General features: G+C 50.7%; 8 protein-coding genes across 8 annotated transcripts; 4 read left to right on the top strand and 4 right to left on the bottom strand.

Moving 5' to 3' along the window:
* Positions 1 to 703: 703 nt before the first annotated feature.
* Positions 704 to 1,101, top strand: N7455_011474 (uncharacterized protein; the record flags this gene model as incomplete). Its single annotated transcript, XM_065606673.1, is given in 2 exon segments — positions 704 to 723; positions 735 to 1,101. The coding sequence occupies 2 exon segments, from the start codon at positions 704 to 706 to the stop codon at positions 1,099 to 1,101; spliced, it is 387 nt and encodes a 128-aa protein (XP_065459839.1).
* Positions 1,102 to 1,962: 861 nt separating this feature from the next.
* atrF (ABC drug exporter AtrF) lies at positions 1,963 to 6,630 on the top strand (the record flags this gene model as incomplete). The annotated part of the gene is made up of 1 exon (XM_040954471.2): positions 1,963 to 6,630. One exon carries the CDS (start codon positions 1,963 to 1,965, stop codon positions 6,628 to 6,630), a length of 4,668 nt encoding a protein of 1,555 aa, XP_040815091.2.
* A 436-nt stretch (positions 6,631 to 7,066) lies between these two features.
* N7455_011472 (uncharacterized protein) lies at positions 7,067 to 9,441 on the bottom strand (the record flags this gene model as incomplete). Its single annotated transcript, XM_040954425.2, has 8 exons — positions 7,067 to 7,316; positions 7,371 to 7,471; positions 7,541 to 7,806; positions 7,866 to 7,926; positions 7,984 to 8,095; positions 8,156 to 8,328; positions 8,379 to 8,567; positions 8,623 to 9,441. 8 exons carry the CDS (start codon positions 9,439 to 9,441, stop codon positions 7,067 to 7,069), a joined length of 1,971 nt encoding a protein of 656 aa, XP_040815170.2.
* An 881-nt stretch (positions 9,442 to 10,322) lies between these two features.
* On the top strand, positions 10,323 to 11,475 carry N7455_011471 (uncharacterized protein; the record flags this gene model as incomplete). Its single annotated transcript, XM_040954518.2, has 2 exons — positions 10,323 to 10,606; positions 10,674 to 11,475. 2 exons carry the CDS (start codon positions 10,323 to 10,325, stop codon positions 11,473 to 11,475), a joined length of 1,086 nt encoding a protein of 361 aa, XP_040815212.2.
* A 41-nt stretch (positions 11,476 to 11,516) lies between these two features.
* Positions 11,517 to 12,034, bottom strand: N7455_011470 (uncharacterized protein; the record flags this gene model as incomplete). The annotated part of the gene is made up of 2 exons (XM_040954281.2): positions 11,517 to 11,810; positions 11,861 to 12,034. 2 exons carry the CDS (start codon positions 12,032 to 12,034, stop codon positions 11,517 to 11,519), a joined length of 468 nt encoding a protein of 155 aa, XP_040815130.1.
* Positions 12,035 to 12,298: 264 nt separating this feature from the next.
* On the top strand, positions 12,299 to 15,958 carry N7455_011469 (ATP-dependent RNA helicase ECM16; the record flags this gene model as incomplete). Its single annotated transcript, XM_040954304.2, has 2 exons — positions 12,299 to 12,502; positions 12,551 to 15,958. The coding sequence occupies 2 exons, from the start codon at positions 12,299 to 12,301 to the stop codon at positions 15,956 to 15,958; spliced, it is 3,612 nt and encodes a 1,203-aa protein (XP_040815182.2).
* A 237-nt stretch (positions 15,959 to 16,195) lies between these two features.
* Positions 16,196 to 16,840, bottom strand: cwc21 (U2-type spliceosomal complex subunit CWC21; the record flags this gene model as incomplete). Its single annotated transcript, XM_040954381.1, has 1 exon — positions 16,196 to 16,840. One exon carries the CDS (start codon positions 16,838 to 16,840, stop codon positions 16,196 to 16,198), a length of 645 nt encoding a protein of 214 aa, XP_040815086.1.
* A 1,600-nt stretch (positions 16,841 to 18,440) lies between these two features.
* Positions 18,441 to 21,309, bottom strand: N7455_011467 (mRNA-binding protein PUF3; the record flags this gene model as incomplete). Its single annotated transcript, XM_040954284.2, has 4 exons — positions 18,441 to 18,859; positions 18,909 to 21,005; positions 21,058 to 21,214; positions 21,268 to 21,309. 4 exons carry the CDS (start codon positions 21,307 to 21,309, stop codon positions 18,441 to 18,443), a joined length of 2,715 nt encoding a protein of 904 aa, XP_040815253.2.
* Between the last annotated feature and the right edge of the window lie 51 nt (positions 21,310 to 21,360).

The raw sequence follows: 21,360 nt of genomic DNA, 5'->3' as shown, positions 1-21,360 counted from the left end.
GTCTCAGCTACGGGTTGGGTTATGCCGCTATGGTTTTTAGTGAAGGGACAATTCCATATAGAAAGTTGGTTTATCGACACCAATTTACTAGACAACTACACAATTTGTCCAACCCCAAATGGCTGGACTGATGAAATCATTAGTTTTGCATGGCTCTAGGTATTCGATGAATTTATATCATTGCGTATTAAAAAGGGGGAATATCGTCTTCTTTTAATGGATAATCATGGTTCATATTTGACCTATGATTTCATTGAATTTTGTTGGACAAAACGCATTATTCCTTACTGCTTTATTCCACATACAACACATGGTTGCCAACCTCTCGATGATACACCTTTCTCGGTCTTAAAGCATTACTATAAACAATACAACAACGAGACTGCTTTTTGGGGTGGTGATACGAAACACAAAGCCAATTTCTTCGCGGGTATTCATGATATACGTACACGATCATTAACCGAGCGGACAATTCGACACGGGTTCCGAGAAACTGGAATTTGGCCTATTAATTCAGACAAAGGTCTTGAAAAATTGAAGTTGACAGACAATGATCTTCCCGAAATGCCGGGGTTTATAGTTTATGATATTATGTCTGGAACGACACCACCCCCACCATCAAGTTCACTACCAAATTCACCACCTACGACCGTTCAAAAGCTCTGAAAAGCGAGTAGTAAGGTCGTGAAGCATATACAAAACGATGCTACAATTTCTCCGAAGGTACAGGATAGTCTTTCTCGCATTTTAGAAGGTGGACTCGCTCTTGCCGAGGTTGGTGCTCAATTCGCGGAGGACAATGTTCGCATTTTACGACGGAAAAAGCAGTCCAATACTGCTAAAACAAAGCGTAGGCTGCCTGAACTAGGCCCTCGTTTAGTAAAGGACTGCAAAAAACACATCTCCGACCGTGCCGACCGAGAAAGACTACAGATATTCAACAGATCTAAGAAAGCCTGGCGGGAAGCAGCTATTTTGAAAGCGATTGACGACGGCGACATTGAAAACCCGGGTGATATTGAGGATGATGATGGTGCAGAAATGGCCCGGGAATGGATAGATGATCTTTATTGTGTTGATTTAGAAGGTGATGCTATTTAAATTCAATGAATTAGTTGGTGTTGGTGGACAAAAATGCAATTAGACCCGGGATGCAATTAGACCCGGGAACCCGGACACCGCGAAGGCGGTGGCCGCAGTTCGACGACCCGGTTATTAGGGCCGAGGGGCCGAGTTTGTCAGACTATAGGGTATTCGTAAGCAAGATTGTTAATCCATTCTCAACCATCCATGGATTCTCTAGGGTTATAGGGTTAATAGGGCTCTATTTTATGTAAAAAAAAAAAGAAAAGAAAAAAGAAAAAAAGAAACGGAATATAAAGTCCGGCCCCACGTGCTTGCATAAGCCAGACTCTGATACTGAGATCGATAGGAATGGATATTCCGTTGGATGACACGTTCAAGAGCCAATCAACACCCAGTATACCACACTGAACCCCGCTAAAGTCCGGTGTTTGACTTATCTCCGTCAATTCCTTTGAAACAGAAATTTCTTTCGGCCTGATTCATCCTCATTCACCCTGAGTCATGTACTGTCTACGACTCCACTATAGCTCGGCAGTCCTGGCTTGGGCTCATTATCTCGCTTATGATTCGATAATTCGTTTTGGCTTCTTCCAAGGGTCCCAATTTCCTTTTTAGCGACTGTCGGCGTTAACTGTGATTACTTGATTACTCGTGACATCTTCCAATATAAACGGTGTACATCCTTGTTTGCACTTCTCCCTAATCTTTCCTTTATAATTCTCTTCTTCCTTTTATAATCCTATTATTCCTTTTACATTTCTCTTCTTTTAAATTTCTATCCATATTCCAATCCTCTAATTAGCCTGGCTATAACAATAATACATTTGGATCTGCCATTGATTGTTGCTGGAGAGTAGAACCCATCAAAGCCCCAAAATGGAGGGCCATTCCGAACAGTCGCATACCGTCTCGGACTCCCAGGCCCATGTCCAGTCCCCCAGGCAACAATCCAGCTCAACTGGCGAGACCTACCGCAATGATGTGAGCTCCGAACAACCCACTACGGAGCAAGCCCGCCACACCACAGCAACCCCCATCGATTCAACTTTAACCGACAGCTCAACCGTCAGCTCGTCTGTAAGTGATGGCGATGGCCGCTGGGGAGAGCAGGAGGCCGGAAAGGCTGTCTCCCGCAGCGGTGCCATGGAGGACATGGAAGAGATGCGCCGCGAACTCACCCGCCTCAGCCTGAACCGCACCCGCTCTGTCACTAAGAGCGTTCGTCGCCGAAAGTCACAGGCCCGCGATGAGGAAAAGGCTCAGGACGAAGAAGAGACCGAGGACGAGGCTGACGACAGCTTCGATCTGGGTGAGTTCCTGACCGGTGGTCATCTGGAGCGTCGCACGACCGCCGGCGAACCCGCCAAAAAGGTCGGCGTCGTTTTCAAGAACCTTACCGTGCAAGGTGTGGAGACTGGCGCATCTTTCGTGCGCACTCTCCCCCAGGCTGTCATCGGTACCTTTGGCCCGGATTTGTATAATATCGTCTGTCATTTCGTGCCGCAGCTGCGGTTCGGCAAACACCCTCCTATTCGCGATCTGATCCATGATTTCAGCGGTGCTGTGCGTGAAGGTGAGATGATGCTCGTGCTGGGCCGTCCCGGTGCTGGTTGTACCACCTTCCTCAAGGCGATTGCGAATGACCGTGGTGCTTTTGCTGGTGTCCATGGTGAGGTCAGTTACGGTGGTCTCTCCTCCGAGGACCAGAATAAGCACTTCCGTGGAGAAGTCAACTATAACCCGGAAGACGATCAGCATTTCCCCTCGCTCACTGTCTGGCAAACTCTCAAGTTCTCCTTGATCAACAAGACCCGCAAGCAGGACCGGGAAAGCATCCCCATTATCATCGATGCCCTGCTGAAGATGTTCGGTATCACTCACACCAGGAATACCCTCGTTGGTAACGAGTATGTCCGCGGTGTCTCTGGAGGTGAGCGCAAGCGTGTGAGTATCGCAGAGACCCTCGCCACCAAGTCCTCAGTGGTCTGCTGGGATAACTCCACTCGCGGTCTGGATGCCAGTACCGCACTGGACTACGCCAAGTCGCTCCGCATCATGACCGATGTCAGCAAGCGCACTACTTTCGTCACCCTGTACCAAGCCGGAGAGAGCATCTACGAGCTCATGGATAAGGTCATGGTCATCGATGAGGGCCGCATGCTCTACCAAGGTCCCGCCAACGAAGCACGCCAATACTTCATCGACCTGGGCTTCTACTGCCCCGCGCAATCGACCACAGCCGACTTCCTTACTTCGCTCTGCGACCCCAATGCCCGCGAGTTCCAGCCCGGCCGTGAAGCGTCCACCCCCAAGACCGCCGAGGAACTTGAAAATGCCTTCAAGAACAGTCATGCCCACAGCCGGATCTTGGAAGATGTCGCCAGATACGAGAAACGTCTCCAAGACACCCAGCAGGAGGACACCCGTCGCTTCCAATCCATGGTCGCGCAGTCCAAGTCCAAGTCCGTCTCCAAGAAGTCGCCATACACCGTCTCGTTCGTGCGCCAGGTCACGGCCTGCGTGCAGCGCGAGTTCTGGCTGCTCTGGGGTGACAAAACCTCCCTCTACACCAAGTACTTCATCGTCATCTCCAACGCCCTCATCGTTTCCTCCCTGTTCTACGGAGAATCCCTGGATACCAGCGGCGCTTTCTCGCGCGGTGGTGCTCTGTTCTTCTCGATTCTGTTCCTTGGCTGGATGCAACTGACCGAGCTGATGCCTGCTGTCTCTGGTCGTGGCATCGTCGCCCGTCACAAGGATTACGCCTTCTACCGTCCCTCTGCTGTCTCCATTGCCCGTATCATCGTCGATTTCCCTGCTATCTTGGGTATGGTCATCCCGTTCACGATTGTCGTCTATTTCATGAGTGGTCTCGATATCACGGCTTCCAAGTTCTTTATCTACTTCCTGTTCGTGTACACGACTACCTTCTGTATCACCTCGCTCTACCGCATGTTCGCTGCGCTGTCGCCGACTATTGATGACGCGGTGCGTTTCAGTGGTATTGCGCTGAACCTGCTCGTTTTGTATGTCGGTTATGTCATTCCCAAGCAGACTCTTATCAAGGACTCTATCTGGTTTGGATGGCTGTTCTATGTCAACCCACTCGCGTACAGTTACGAGGCCGTCTTGACAAGCGAGTTCTCCGATCGTGTTATGGAATGCAGCCCATTACAGCTTGTCCCACAGGGCCCCGGCGTGGACCCCAAGTACCAGGGATGTGCTTTGACTGGATCGTCATTGGGTAAGACTTCTGTTACCGGAACTGAGTACTTGACTGCCAACTTTGAGTTCACGCGCAGCCATCTATGGCGCAACTTTGGTGTTGTCATTGCTTTCACCGTGCTGTACATCTTGGTGACTGTGTTGGCTGCTGAGACTCTTTCGTTTGTTGGTGGTGGAGGCGGTGCTTTGGTTTTCAAAAAGTCCAACCGAACTAAGAAGGTCGCTGCCCAGACCACCAACGATGAAGAAAAGGTCGCCAACGCAAACGACAACGCCGCTCTGGCCCGTGGCCAGGCCGCTTCTAATGATGATACCTTCAACCGCCTGTCCTCAAGTGAGCGCTGCTTCACCTGGCAGAATGTTGAATACACCGTCCCCTACGGAAATGGAACACGCAAGCTCCTCAACGGTGTCAATGGCTACGCCAAGCCCGGCGTCATGATCGCTTTGATGGGTGCCTCCGGTGCTGGAAAGACGACTCTACTCAACACTCTCGCCCAGCGCCAGAAGATGGGTGTCGTGACTGGTGATATGCTCGTCGATGGCCACAAGCTGGGTGCTGATTTCCAGCGTGGCACGGGTTTCTGTGAGCAAATGGATCTGCACGATAATACCGCCACCATCCGTGAAGCCTTCGAGTTCTCAGCCATCCTCCGCCAGCCCCGTGATGTCCCGCGCCAGGAGAAGATCGACTACGTGGACCGCATCATCAACCTGCTCGAACTCGAGGATATCCAGGACGCCATCATCGGCTCTCTCAACGTCGAGCAGAAGAAGCGTGTCACCATTGGTGTCGAACTCGCAGCCAAGCCCAGTCTACTTCTGTTCCTGGACGAGCCCACCTCCGGTCTCGACAGTCAAGCGGCATTCTCCATCGTCCGTTTCCTCAAGAAACTCTCCCAAGCCGGTCAAGCCATCGTCTGCACAATCCACCAGCCCTCGTCCATGATCACCCAGCAATTCGACATGATCCTCGCCCTCAACCCGGGCGGTAACACCTTCTACTTCGGCCCCGTCGGCAAAGAAGGCGCCGCCGTAATCAAATACTTCGGCGACCGCGGCTTCGTCTGCCCACCCTCAAAGAACGTCGCGGAATTCATCCTGGAAACAGCAGCCAAAGCCACACACCGAAACGGAAAACTCGTCGACTGGAACGAAGAATGGCGCAACTCAGACCAAAACCGCGAAATGCTCACTGAGATCGAAAACATCCGCACAGAGCGCAGCAAAGTCCCCATCGAGGAATCCGTCTCGGCCCACTACGAATTCGCCGCCCCAACCTCAACCCAAACCCTCCAGCTAACAAAACGTCTGTTCAAAAACTACTGGCGCGACCCATCCTACTACTACAGCAAACTCTTCGTCTCAGTGATCATCGGAATCTTCAACGGCTTCACCTTCTACATGCTCTCAAACACAGTAGCATCAATGCAAGATCGAATGTTCTCCGTCTTCCTAATCATCCTGATCCCACCCATCGTCCTCAACTCCATCGTCCCGAAATTCTACATCAACCGCGCCATCTGGGAAGCACGAGAATACCCATCCCGAATCTACGGCTGGGTCGCCTTCTGCACAGCAAACGTCGTCTGCGAGATCCCCGCCGCCATCATCTCCGGTCTGATCTACTGGTTGCTATGGTACTACCCGGTCGGATTCCCAACCGAGTCTTCGAACGCAGGATACGTTTTCCTGATGACTATGCTCTTCTTCCTGTTCCAGGCATCGTGGGGCCAATGGATCTGCGCATTCGCGCCTTCCTTCACTGTCATCTCGAATACCCTCCCCTTCTTCTTCGTCATGGTCAATCTGTTCAACGGTATCGTCCGTCCCTACGCCGATTACCCCGTCTTCTGGAAATACTGGATGTACTACGTCAACCCGATGACATGGTGGTTCCGTGGTGTGCTCTCGGTTGTTTTGCCGGCTGTCCAGATCGAGTGTTCCTCGCTTGAAGCTACCCATTTCAATCCTCCCCCTGGACAAACTTGTGATGCTTATGCTGGTAACTTTGTCGATTCCATCGCCAAGGTCGGATACCTGGTTAACCCCCAGGCTACGGCGGATTGTCAGTACTGTCCCTACCAGGATGGTGCGCAGTATATGGCGAACTTGAATGTCCATGTTGAGGATAAGTGGCGTTGTTTTGGAATTTTCCTGGCCTTTGTTATTATTAACTGGGCTTTGGTTTATTTCTTCATTTACACTGTTCGTGTGAGAGGTTGGAGCTTTGGTATTGGTTCGCTGTTTGGTTTGGGTGGACTGATGATTGATCGTGTGAAGGGACTGTTTAAGGGGAAGAAGAGTGATGCAGTCTAGGGCTTCGAAAATTTGGTGATGTTGTGTTTTTTTTTCTTTTGGACTTTTTTACATTTTCAACATGCATTTACATAGAGCGTGATATTGGATATACCAGAAGTGATGCTTATATGCACACACATTTAGATATTATTATTCGATTTATATTATATAGTTTTAGTCATATCACGTTGCTTTTAAGACATGAACTGTTTTTTTTTTACTATCTCTCTGTTTTTGTTTGAAGGTCACACAGCCTAATTGCTCGATAATACATGCAGTGTTTGAACCAGGCAACCCGATCTGAACTCATATCCCAGATACCCATGACAAAGGATAGTGAAAATCTAGACTCTCACGGGATGTTGCAGATGTAGAGATAGATTCGACTCAGAAGTAGAGTGAACAAAGGCTCAAGACTTTCCATTCAGGTCAAGTCTTAAGATCGAAGTTGAAATCAAATGCCAAAGAAGAAAGGCCGCCGGTACTCCGACAACGGAGCAGCGGGCACTCTCATCGGGATAGGAACGGTATCCTTAAAGACCTCGACGGGGAGAGGAGCCGAAGAGGCAGTTCCATTTGTCTCTGGTCCCTTATCTTTCTTCTCTGTCTCCTTCTCACTGATGATAGGCACGATAACGCCGCATTCCCAGTTGCGACAGTTCATCTTCAGCTGTTTCGTCTTGGGATCCTTGACGATACGACCCCTGGATCATGTTAATTTTGCCATTTCATCGACAGGGGTATAGGCATGTACTCACCATGCACTTTCTGACAAATTCGCACTCCCCACATAAGCCCAACCCCGGCACTCCTTATTATCGGGCATTTCGATCGGGGTGGAAGGATGGACGAAGGCAAGCTGTACGCCAGAAGGAATGTGTATTAGTAACAAATCGATGTAATCTGCCCGTTACCGCGAAATGCTCACCTTGTTATGCATCAAGACTCCACGCTCACTAACACAATCTCTAAGCGTGTCACGCGGGAAATTGGCACCGGACCACCAGGCTGGATTGAAGCATATCGTGCCGATGGCGCTTTTGGCATTGCTGTGGACGTCACACGCAGTCTCGTCTGAGGGGAAGTAAACGCGGAAGTGGTCGAGACATTCTTGGTTATAGGCTTCCACTTCTGTGCGGGGTTCTTTTTTCTTGTTTGCGGTTCGGAGCTCGTAATCTAGTAGAGCGTTGTCACCTAGTGGTTGTAGTTGGTTAGTTTAGTTGGTTTGGGGTTTTTGGAAGATGATGGCGTACCTTTGCAGGCGAGGTAGATCGAGCGCAGGAATGGAGTGTTGAGATTTCCTAGCGACGAGGCCTAAATTTGTTGTTAGTATGCCCAATGCATGGAAGTATAGTAGATCGAGAAACTTACGACGTAGTCGATGTTGATGGGTGATGTTGTCTCTAGACCGAGGGTTTTGATAGCACGACCCAAACCGCTGAATCCAGTGCGTTGCCATTTGTCTTCGGTGTTGGTTCCGCCACTTATATTGTTAGCTGGTGGTTATTCTTTGATATGGGAATCAGCCAGGGGAAATACATACACTGTATGAACAAATGCGTAGCGCTTTGTCTCGCTGAAGTCAAACCCATCTAGCTTCTTGATGATGTTGCGGTGGAGATCGGATGCCTGGAGGAAGTAGACTAGCTCTTTGTAGAATGGGGTCTTTCCAGCATCAGGAACTTCGAGTTTGGGAAGGTCAATAAGGAATACAGTCTGCACGCTGTTAGAAAATTCAAGGACATCAGGTAGCCGTAGTCACATACGTTTTCCATAAGTCTATCCTCTCCCCAGTCAGTGGGAGTGAGATTGGCGGAGGGAACTGCGATACGAAGATATCCAGGGTGGAACATCAAAAGCAGCTTAGAATGCATACAAAACACTTGCGGCTCCATGGGTGGGAAACACAAGCGAAAATTGGGCATGCTGCTAATGTCCTGACGATATTGCTCTCGCTGTAAACGAAGTCAAGTTAGTCCGTGTCATTCAAGGTCATAGTGCATCGCTAACCGTTTCTTCATCATTTGCTTGCATAACAAATAAGATGCGTGTCGAATTGTTGAACTTGGAATAAAGCCATGGCATATCCCACAGAAACGAGCTAAATACACCCAACTCCAAGTCATCTCGCTGGATAACTTCTTCAATGGTGATCTCATTTCCACTGCGAGGGAAACCGGTGATGTGTGTCTTTTTGACAGCTCCAAGAGGCCATTGGGCCACTGAGCGGGAGGTAGGTTGGATGTTAATATTTGGGGCATTTGATGCCAACTGGTGGCAGACCTCGGTGCGAGATTTCACTCGAACCATATTCGCCTGCGGGGCTGATTGGAACGGATTGCGTAGAGCGACAGGATTACGGACTGGCAAAGGGTCAGTCCTGGGGAGCTTCCGGCTGACCTGAGATGGCGGAGTAGACGAAGTATCGTCGGCCTTGCGCTTGGCGAGACGTGCAAGACGCTCCTCTTCCATCTGCTTCCTGTTCATGCCCAAAATTGAACCGGCCGATGCCACAGAGTCCTCACGGGGCGCAGTTGCATTTTTGGGAGTCTGTGCATTGTCTGGGGCTTGGATCTCGGTAGGCTCCATCGACAGAGCAAGAGCACGCTGTAGCTGCTCATGCTCGTCATCTTCAGACTCAGAATTAACCACAGACTTTGACTTGGGGAATACCTCTTCAATGTCCGAGTCATTTCCCGAGTCATTGGTCAGATCCACAAAATTATCCTGGGATGCCTGGGACGAGGGATGTCTGTTCTGCTCGCGATACATATCTTGGCGAGAAGCCTCAACGGCAGCGGCTAACTCAGGATCCACTAGTGGCTCCATCGTGCAGAACTCCACAAAGACCGAAATGCAGGTTTTCTTTCGGGAAATGAAGATGGATGAAGACAAAGGGGATAAAAAAAGACGTGGATGGGAGATAATAACGGAACGTTTGACGGGTGGAGTATGAGACCCAAGGAATATTTTCAAGTGCAAGACCGCCAGATTACGCGCGGACTATCACTAAATGGACTCGCATTAACCAGCCGTCGGATATTCAAAGGTTTAGAGAATCATTATTGTCCCAAACCCCAAACTGACTCTGTTCACGGTCTACCTACAGGTGTCGTCTTGGATGTTGTATGCAACCCCTGTTGTGTCAATATTCACCACGTGACTGGCCATACCGCAATATCAAGAGTATACCTCCGGTCGTTAACTACAGATGTATATTGATCTGCTGGTTTCATTGTACTTTTAGCCCCATATCTAATCACTTTATGGCATCTAGTTCGAGCTGATATCTTATGCAGTGGGTGAAATGATACAAAGTACCTTATGGATCTCATATCATGATTAGACCTTTATTTCCTGGTAGTTAAAGAGGTAGACAAGATCGAACTATACCATATAGGGCCTGTCCAATTACTACAAAACACCGTAGGCCTCCATTAACCTCCATTGCCCACTGACGTCCAAAATAACACCAAAATAAACCTAACTCCGGGCATCTATGGGTAATCGACCATTGGGGATTCTTCAGATAAAATCAGTCGTAGCGTCTGTAAATATCAAAGCCACAGACGTCGGCAGGTAAATTGTCAGGGCGACGCCGCGCGCCGACGCCTGCTTATGTCGGCGAAAACAGCACCTATTTCCAGGTGAATCCCATCACGGTTCTTCCCCCCACATCACTTCCTCACCTCGCATAAGCATCAACCACGATGAAGAGGTTCAAAAGAACCGTTCATCGCATCCGAGCGAATGCATCGGCCACGCGCGAGCGCCTCCGAGGAAAGCTTGCAGCCAAGCGCGAGTCTAACAAAGTGAAAGTGACCGCTTCCGAAGTCCCGGCTTCCGAAGTCGGGGTTTCTGAGGTCTCGTATGGATCCGTCCAAGCCGAGAATGGAAGCTTGGAAGTCCCTGGCCCAGGAGATTCGGCTATCCCGCATGAGTCTGACCAAGTCGTGGATGTAGTCCCGACATCTAAGAAGGTGTCGTACATGTAGTAAGTTGATTCAAACCCATGGGGCGCAAAGCCACCAACAAGTTCATTTCATCTGACAATGTAACAGTTCCGACAGCGCACTCTTCTACATCAGCGACCACGCTGGGGGTGTTTTCGTGGAAAGGCTCTGGTTGCAGTTTGGCACATGGGAATCGTTCGAAAACAGGTTCCTTGCAGACATGAGAATCTACCACCCGGAGATTACCGCGAATAGACGAAGCTCGTGCCGACTCGATTGGCTGCCACTGGAGATCCGCGCCAAGATATGGAAGTACGTTTTTGACGACTGCAAGGAGGCAATCATTCTCGAGAACGATGATCTTACCCCCAAGATACCGAGCTCCATGAGACTTTCATCGTTCGAATGGATGTCGGAGACTTCGATTGCATACATCAATGCGCTGAGCAATCGGACCCTGGTGGTGAAGGATTTCCCCAAGCATGGGTACCTCGCCCCGCCATGCCCAATCTTCCGAGAACTGATGACGAACCGAATTCGAGCAATGAAATTCGCGCTGGGTGACAAAGACCCCAAGAAGGCAAGGAAGCGCGCGTACAAATTCATCGAGTTCATGGTAAAGCACAGAGATGAGGGATTTATGGCCGTTCGCACGGTGATTGTCGAATTGAGAAGGAACTGGGAGAATTCATTCTTCAGCGAGTGGGATCTCGCCTACTTGTTGGCCTGTGGCGCATTTGTTTCAATGGAAAGAATTCGAATTCATGGACACATCACCGAGGAGAAACTGAACCTTGTTCTGGAGCGAGCCCGAATTCTAGCGCACACCCCGCAGGTTCCGAAAGACTTGCAGATTCCGAAAAACCCGCATATTACCGAAGACTCGCAGGTTCCGGAAGCCTTGTTCTGATGGCTGCCTTGCTCTCCGTCGGAGATCGGGCTATGATGGTTTCATAGGCATTGCAGAACCAGATCCACGATAGCAAAAAATGAATCTCTATCAGCAGTTGATTTTCCAAGTCCAAGGCCAACGAGGAGTAATCTCTTTTCACTAGGTGTTTTTGTAGCAATAGCCGTAGCTATCTGACGAGCAAGTAGTTGACCCGTTGTATCTTGTCCAGGAGAATAGCCACCTAGTAAGGTAGTGGTGGTTAGGCTCTTGAGGGGCAAAAGAGCATCATCGCCCTCAGCGAGGGTGTGCATTCCCTCAGTGCCTGGGTTCTGGTTCTCCATCGGTACATGCAACTATATACCATTAGCAATGTTGGATGAAGTCAAATTTAAGACATAAATACCCAATGTGCTAATCGTCCTGCTTGTGAAATTGTGACCATGATTTTATCGCTAAAGCTCATTATCACCACATCTGTTTGTACGCCATTGACTAACCCGGCAATCTGCTTAGTGGTAGCAGGAAATGGCAGGTTGAGGGAATCCTGCAGAGAGCTTGTATCAAAAGATTCAACCATGGTGATTTATAGTATTTATCTTTGATGGAATACTTCAGTGAAGAGAAAGAGAACAAGTGCAGGTATGTTAACTAGGTGTATCGGAGGTCGACACTCATCGTCCGTTCGTATGTTGTAGGCGGTGGCTAGTTACACCGCCTCGGGCCAAGCTGGCAATATCCCGACCGCCCTAATTTTTTTTGAGAAGAAACAGTTGGATCGCAGAGCTTGCATACTCAGTCAATTATCTTATTTTCTCAGTCAGAGTGGCTGCAGTAATCCAAGATGCCGCCTAAATTTACACCACGTCTAAGAAAACAAAGGCACCGGCAAAACCCTGACGGGGAGTCGGCTGATACCAATGTCGCACAGCTCCAGCCCGTCTCCAAGGATGAGAAAGAGGAACGGCGAAAGAAGCTGAAGGGAGAGTTAACAGAGCAGCATCCCCAGATGTCCTCAAAGAAGCAGAAGCGCTTGGACAAATACATTGTATGTGGATAACCGCAATAGAAAGATATGGCTCTAACATTCCCGCAGGAAAACAAACTCAAGAAGGAAGAAAACATCGAATTGTTGAAAAAGCTAGCGCAGTCGTCTGTCGATACTTCCTCTTTACAGAGTTCCCGAGATCTTTCCAAGCGCAAGAGACAGGATGACGACGTATCTGCACCGGCCGTTTCCGCGCCGAAACACAATGCTCCCGCCGACATCTCAGGATATGATACCGATGATTCAGACATCAACCTAAAAGTCTCCGATCCTGCAACAGATCCCAATGAACAAAAGTTACGAGAAGAGGCAGCCGCTGGAAGTGGACTTAAGCGGCCATTAGAGCTAGGAGCTGATGGATTCCCTGTTCTAAAGAAGCGGAAGCGCGCACCGAAGAAGAAACCTGCACCTGCACCAGTAAAGGCTGAGGCTGCATGGGAGGGCTTTGATTCGGGCGAGGAGGATGAAGATGAAGATGAAGATGATATGAGCGAAGGGTCCGAAAGTGATATTGAAGAGGACTCTGAAGAGGAAGATACTTCGTCCTCCGAGGACATTTCCGGGGATGAGGATGAAGATGAGGACGAGGAAGACTCGGAAGATGATGACGAAATGGACGAAGATAAGCCAACGCTCACAACTCGCCAATCAGCCTTCAAATCTTGGGCGGTACAACAGATCAACGAAGCCGCAGGATTCAAACCCACCGAGGGAGCTGTGACCGAGGAAGAGCAGGTGTTCGACCCATCTAAGTTGCCAGCAACCCACAATACCACCCAAGAAGAACCTCTCCCGCGGGAGCTTCAGGTAACTCACGGCGATCCCAATCGTAAGGCCTACAGTGTTGCGGTTGACCGTACAGAGGAAATCCAAGTCGCCCGTCTTGGACTCCCTGTCGTTGGCGAAGAACAGAAAATCATGGAAGCAATTCACAACAACTCAGTTGTCGTCATTTGGGGTGCTACTGGTAGTGGAAAAACAACCCAGCTTCCCCAGTTCCTCTTCGAATCCGGCTTCGGCTCTCCAGGCAGCCCTAACCCGGGTCTAATTGGTGTCACCCAGCCTCGCCGAGTCGCGGCCGTGAGTATGGCGAACCGTGTTGCTCAGGAATTGGGTCAACACGCCGAGAAGGTTTCTTATCAAATTCGATTTGAGTCTACGGCATCGAAGAAGACTGCCATCAAATTCATGACTGATGGTATTCTTCTACGAGAGATTGCAGATGACTTTGCCCTTCGCAAATACTCTATCATTCTTATTGACGAGGCTCACGAGCGCAGCGTCAACACTGATATCCTGATTGGAATGGTCAGCCGTATTGTGGGCCTGCGCAAGTCTTTGAGCGAAGAGGACCCATCTGTCAAGCCTTTGAAGGTCGTCATCATGTCGGCTACTCTCCGTATTTCGGATTTCACTGAGAACCCAAGTCTTTTCCGTAATGGTGCACCCCCCTTGGTCCAAGCTGAGGGCCGCCAATACCCTGTTGCAGTGCATTTCTCCCGCCGCACCCAGCGAGACTACGTTGAAGATGCGTTCCGCAAGGTTTCGCGCGGACACCGCAAACTACCCGCCGGTGGAATGCTTGTGTTCTTGACTGGTCAGAACGAAATCCGACAGCTTTCTAAACGTCTGAAGCAGGCATTCAAACCTACTCAACGGGAGGATACGACACAGGCAAAGGTGCAGCTCTCAGCCACCGAGGCTCCTTTGGAGGCAGAGGACCTTGAGTTAGGCGGCACCGAGATGGAAAATCCCGGGCATGATGATTACGACAGTGATATGGAGATCACCGGACTAGATGACGCAGAGGAAGACGAAGGCTTCGAACTCGCCGAAGGCGAAGAGGCCATGGACTCGTCAACTCGCGTCCACGTCTTGCCTCTATATTCCCAACTTCCCACGAAAGAACAGATGAAGGTGTTTGAGCCGGCCCCAGAGAACTCACGACTGATCATCCTCGCAACCAACGTCGCCGAAACATCTCTTACCATCCCCGGTATCAAGTATGTCTTCGACTGCGGTCGCGCCAAGGAGAAGCAGTTCGATCTCTTCACTGGAGTCCAAAGCTTCCAAGTCGGCTGGATCAGTAAAGCAAGCGCAAACCAGCGAGCTGGTCGAGCTGGTCGAACAGGACCTGGCCACTGCTACCGAATGTACTCCTCTGCGGTCTACGAAGGCGAGTTCGCTGAATACACCGACCCAGAGATCCTCCGCACTCCCATCGAAGGCGTCGTCCTCCAAATGAAGAGCATGGGACTTCACAACGTGATCAACTTCCCATTCCCCACACCCCCGAGCCGCCAAGGTCTCGCAACGGCAGAGAAACTCCTCAAGAACCTCAGCGCCCTCACAGCCGAAGGCCAGATAACCCCCGTCGGCCGTCGTCTCTCAACCTACCCCCTCTCCCCCCGATTCAGCAAAATGCTCCACATCGGCCACCAACACGGCTGCATGCCGTACGTGATCGCCCTAGTCGCAGCCCTAGCAGTGGGCGACCTCTTCGTCCCCGAGAACCAACTCGACCCGAACCAACCCCTGCCAACGACAGCCAAGAAGCAAGTCGACGACGACAGCGACAGCGACAGCGACAGACGAAAGGTCTACACAAACGCCGACCGTCTCGAAGACGACGAGCGCGAACAACGCAACAAAGCATACGCCCGCGCCCAACGCCTCTTCAGCAAACACGACGACACCTCCGACGCTCTAAAATCCCTCTCTGCAATCTGCGCCTACGGCTACGCCTCCGACGGCGACGCCTTCAGTGAAAAAATGTTCCTCCGCGCAAAGGCCTTCAAAGAAGCAACCCAGCTCCGTCGCCAGCTAACCGACATCGTGCGCTCAAATAACCCGGGTCTAGTCCCCGCCTACGAAGCCCGTCTTCCAGAGCCTTCCTCAAAGCAGATCAAGGCCCTGAAGCAGATCGTCACTGCTGGCTTCATCGATCATGTCGCTATCCGCGCTGATCAAGCCCCCGTTCCGCCGGAGAATCCCCGCGCTCCCCGTCGCGCCATTGACGTTCCTTATCTGACGCTCTTCCGTTCTCGGGATGGTAAGGGTGAGGATCTGCAGGAACGAGCTGTTTATGTGCATCCGTCTTCGCTGCTTGCTAAGCTCTCGCCGAAGGAAATGCCCAAGTATATCACTTATTCGCATCTGCAGCAGTCTTCTGCTTCACTCGTCTCGGATCAGGTTCCTAAGATTAGGATGTTCCCGCTTGTTGCGCCTAGTGGGTTGCAGCTCTCGGCGATTGCGCATGATACCCCGCTCATTGAGTATGGAAAGCCGATTGGTAAGGCCGATGCTATTGAGGGTATGCCACCGCGCAGATCTTGCTGGGTTATTCCTTCTTTGGTGGGTGATGGGGGTAGTGTGGGCTGGCCTATGCCTGCTAAGAAGGTTGTGCAGAAGAAGGATCCTAAGGAGGGTTGGGTTATTGAAAAGTTTGTGGCATAGTGTACTGGTTTTGGTGTATTATAGATGAGGTTATGATATCCAATTGTTCATTTCTTTGCATTCGAAAAAGATTGTACAGCATAACATGGACAACAATGAAAAGAAAAGAAAAAACTTGTTCATGCAACCCGATTTCCATGATAATCCCATAAACCCCTAACACCGATCAACACCATTTAGAAGAAAGAAAGACAATTAGAGAGAAAAGAAAAGAAAAGAAACAAGTCAAGACATAATCTAATCCCTCCTCTTCTCCCGATAATCCCTCGAACTAGAAATCTCCCCAGTCTCCCGATCCTCCCTCAACCCAAAAGCCCTCCGCAACCTCTCCGTCTCCTCAATCTTCGCCTCAGCAAGCTCATGAACCTGATAAGACTTAAGATTGCGTCTATCCCTCCCAGCCCCGGCCCCAGATCCAGGGAAAGGCTTCTTGAACCCAGACTCTCCACGCTTCAAATCCTCTTCAAGCTCAGCCAGCAAGCGCTGTCGAAGAGTATCACACTTCTCATCAATCTCCTCTTCACTAAGAACCTTCTCCCCCTCATCCGCCTCGCCATCTTCCTCTTTCTTGGCTCCACTCTTCGCCTTCTTCTTCTTATCGTCTGCCTCCTCTTCGATTCGCTCGTTCTCTTCTTCCAGTCGCTCCCGCTCTTCCATCACCTTCACCTCGATCGCGCGCTTGCGGTCGTGCTCGAGGATCTGCTTGTCTGGCATCCGCTGCTTGAATGGTCGGTCCATTGGTCCGCTGCCGTTCGCGCCGCTGATCGGTGGGTAGGGCGCACCGTAGCCTGTGTTGCGGGGTTTGAGGAGGGCGGAGTTGCGCTGCACGTAGCCTGATGTGCCGCTGCCGCGCGGGGTTGTGAGGCCGACGTTGGAGGACATTTTTGTGGTTGTTGGTGGGTTGGTTTGCGTGGGGTTGAAAGTGTGGTTTGATTCGGGGGTTATCCGGTGGAGAATTGTATGTGGTCGTTGTGGTAGTGATTATTATTGTAGGTTTGTAGATTGTGGTTTTGCGGGATGAAGAGAGCTCGGAGCTAGTCTGGATGCCGACTTTGGATGTGGGTTCTTTCGAGCTCGGGTTAAGAGTTCAGAGATAGCAGGTGAATTGGTCAACGCCGTGGGGTTTTATCCGTTGACGCGCAGAGAGACAATGTTGATCACAGTGTCAAGGAAGAAGTGGGAGTGCAGACTGGTTCCCTCCAACTCTATCAAAATGCGCCGCCTTATCGACCATCACGGGACTATTATCACGTGTGATATGATCTATATGGATCACGTGTCGGGTACCTTTCTATCCAATGTACAGCGACTACTTGGCTTTGGGGATGTGTTAAATGTCTTTTTAGAAGATAAGGCAAGGCCCAAGTGGTCGTTATGCACTACAAGAGTATACTTTGGGTCCTTGAGGTAGATACGATGAAGATTCTACTATGTACGAACGTACAAATCTACATCATTCTCAGCAATACTTAGCAAAATTGAAAGTCAAGTCATAATGCATTGATAATACAGCCAGTAGCAAGAGGAAGAAAAGAAAACCACGAAATTATCAACACGGCATGACAACCCGGAAACAGACAAGCACGAAGTCCACAATCGCCGGCAGCTATAACAAGCGCGCGAACAAGTAGAATCGTGCACGCTGACCGAGAAGCACAGAAGCAAGAACACCTTTGATAAGAACACCTTGATGCGAAAGGAAAGCCGTGGAGCTCGGTATCAGGAATAATAGCCATGACTTGAAATATGTTGACTTGGCCAGAGAAGGAAAAGAAATTGTGTGAAAGAAATAAAAGTGGTAGGTGGTTCTGGGTAGATCATGCGGATGCCATGGGCACAAGGTAACTGCTGTGCAAAGTGGTTGAATTGATTCTTTTCCTCGTATTTTCTGTTGGATCCGAATGTGAATGTGGAAGGTCCGAGACTCCATGCTATGGCATATGCGCTCGGAAAATCATGAAGAGCGAAAATATCAAATCCGTTCCCCCCTTTCCGAGCCGGTTGCCGATTTTTTCCCCCATCACAGCCGCCCTTAACCCCGTGACAAAATAAAAATAAATGGAAAGAAGTGAAAGAACAAAGACGCCGGAGCCATATCGATTCTCGGACCTGGATCTCGTAGCGAGAAGCATTGACAATGATTCACAAGCACAATCGTAAGAATAAAGGAACATGTCAAGAAAGAAACAAGAACAAATAAGGTAAGATAAGAAATAAGTCGGCGGTCCGAGATCGAGATCGAGATCAACACAAGAAAAGAAATAATAAAAAGAGATAAAGACATTCCAGGCCCTCATTGTTGCGCCGTCAAAAGCCATGGTCGAGTAGGGGAGAATCACATAGACGTTGGTAACATATATCCCGCCTGATTCCCCTGTATGTATACGCCCCGTATTAGATAGAGAACAAGAAGTCACTCGGCTCAGATCAAATCAGGATTAGAAAGATTATGTTGGGCGAGCAAGATAAAGTGTGCAACGAATTAGTGAGCACTAGTGACGTCGACCGGGACGGTAACACCGGTGTTGCCTGTCTCGGGACTCGAAACCGAGGTCACAGTGCTCTTGGCGAGGCCTTTCGACTCGAGGGTGGTATCGACGGTGGTCTGGGCATCCGTCGGGGGAGGGGTGGGTGGTGCGTTACCGACGAAAGGGACCCGGGGCTGTTCAGTGGGGATTGAGCGCTTGGCGGGTTGCGGAGAGGATTTGTGTGAGTGAGGGGGAGTGGTCGAGGTGGTGTGAGACAGAGGACCAGTCGCAGGAGAGTTGGGGTCAAAGATAAGCTTCTCAATAGCAACAATCTGCTTTCCATAGCTGAACTTCTTCAGCTGGCTGAGAAGGGGCTTGATCTGGTCGATGAGGGCTTCACGCTCGGCATCTTTCAATTGGCCCAGCACTTTCTCTGTTGGGGGTTAATATAGTACACAACGAGTGATTTGGGTTGAACTTACGAATGACATAGTTGCCATACTGGTCACGCATGAGACCAAGGAGAGGGCTCTCGCCGCGGTCGTTGGGGGAGGTTAGGGTGCTGATGATGTGGATACGTTCATGTTCCGCACCGAACTCAATGCTCTTCTCGACCACGTTGCTAGCAAACTTGTGCTTGGAATAAGCAAGGAGCTGTCCCTTAACAATGTCGATCATGCGAGTTCGGTCCTTCTCGTCACCGTTCTCAATAACATGTTGGATGACATAGTTGCCAAACTGGTCAGGAATCAGGTTGGAAGTGCAGGCGTGAAGCTCAGCTAGAATGGACTGGCGATCGACCTCTTCGCAGTGCTCGAGCATTCTCTGAATGACACGGCAGCCATAAGGATGGGCGGCTAGTCTGTTGACCTGGCCGCGGAAGGCATTGATGATGAACTGCACGTATTGCGAAGGCACACGCTCAATGGCCTTCTGGATGACGTGGTTACCATTTTGATCGCGAACACACTTGAGGACATGGTTCTCTAGCTCCTTGACCATCACAGCTTGCTGGTCAGTGAGGATGTGCTCGAGGGCCTTCTGGACCACTCGGCATCCATACATCTGGGTCGACAGAGCCAAGACATGGCCGCGCATCTGGTTGGCCAGAATCTTCTTCTGGGTCTGGTTGCCATGCTCAAACAATTTCTGGACGACATAGTTGCCGAAGACATCAGTCATCAACTGGAGACAGTTGGGCTGGATCTCACGGAACACCTGCTCCTTCTCGTCGCTGTTGGCGGTCTCAAGCTTCTGTTGAATGAAGCGAGAACCGTGTTGGTCACCACTGAACTCAACTACATGGTTGTAGATATCCTTCAGCTCGTAGCGCTTGTTTCCCTTGCTGTTGGCCCTAAACTCTTCTAGGAGAGGGCTGCGGACAACCTGGGTAGGATCATGCTCGCGCTGAGTGCGCGATACCAGAGCAGCGGCACCGAGGCCACTAAGGTGACCCACTGGGTAAAATCCGGAGAGAGCATTCAAACGAGAAGCCTGGTAAGCTTGGAAGTCGTAAGACGGAGGGTACTGCATCCGCGAGGCACCTTGGGCAAGCTCCTGCTCCTGGAAGTTGCGAAGTCTGCGCTCAAAAGCTGCCACTTGGCTTTCACTCGCGCCTGCGTTGCGGTACTGAGCGGCGGCCCCCTCAACGCCGGCATAAATGGGGCTATCCATGCGGGCATAGTCTGAGGGTGAGATGGAGCCGGTGTTCGCAGCTCTGGATCTTGCGTGGTAAGCAAGATGCATCTCCTGTGCAGCCTCCGCAGTGTATCCAAGGGCCTGGTAAGTGTCTTCGTTGTTCTGATACTTCCCGCGCGGGAAGGTGCCATCGAAGGACGCATGAGGCACGAACGAGGGTCGCTGAGCCGCTTGGGAGCCGTAGTTAGCTTCGTTGAGCTGCAGCTTGTTAAAGCCGGCATTGAGGTCCATCGAGCCACCGCTGTAGCGGCCATCGATGCTGTGGTTGTCGGAGTAGAAAGAAGGATGAGCGGAGTGAGCGGGACGCTGAGTAGTGTAAGAAGCGGAGTTGTGAGACGCGTGCGATAGTCCGCTGCGACCCTGGGGCGGGGACATATGCTCGGTAATTCCAGACCCCAAGGATGCCATGCCCATTTGGGCACCCATACCATCTCCGCTCGCACCATCAAGGGGGTTCGCAAAGCCAGGCTTGACAGGGAAGGTCGCCCCAACAGGGCTGCCACCGAGACCAGTAGTGTTTATCTGACGTCGACCAGCAAACCCACCAAATGTGATCCCTTCTCCGGACGGGGACACACCCTCCGACGCAGGGTTGAGGTAGGGCCGGTGGCTGGCGGTGCCAGCGGCGGTGTTGATGCCAGTGGTACGGGGTAGAGAAAAGTAAGAGCTATCACTGCCTTCGTTGATAGCAGGAGCACTGCGGTCATTTGCACGAGTCTGGGTAGGGGATGTGGCGAGGCCTCTGTTCTGGAAGGAGGGGTTGGTGTTGACAGTGCTCCATGGCAGGTTGGCACGTCCCGACCAGCTGTCTGACTCGGATGTAGAGAGAAGGGAACCCGATCCCGACTTTCCTTCGAATGCAGTCTCGCTGAGGTGTTGCTCTACAAACTGCGTCAGCATAACCCCAGTCGCAATTGATGCACAGTGACTTACCATCCCCGAATCCTCCGAGGTTGGAGTCGCCCCAGATGTTGTTCTTCCAGCTAGCCTTACTAGCACCGAAACCCTTGCCGACACTGTTGCCTTGTGAGCCGCGGTTGCGGTCGTTCATCCCGGATGAACTCATGTTGGAAGCCCGGTTGGATCGTGCCTGGATTCGATGTTATTATGATTCCACTGACCGACATGCACGGTCCCACTCACGTTGTGTACGCTGGTTGTATTCGCGGCCATCGTAGAAGCCATCCCAGGAAAATTCCGATCGGCAGAACAGTAATTCGATATGTACTCGAACGG

The sequence above is a fragment of the Penicillium solitum genome (assembly GCF_028829755.1).
Source record: "Penicillium solitum strain IBT 25940 chromosome Unknown utg000009l_segment0_segment0, whole genome shotgun sequence".
In the NCBI taxonomy this organism is placed as follows: Eukaryota; Fungi; Ascomycota; class Eurotiomycetes; order Eurotiales; family Aspergillaceae; genus Penicillium; species Penicillium solitum.
The sequence above is the reverse complement of the archived record's forward strand: the minus strand, read 5'-3'. Positions and strand labels throughout refer to the sequence as shown.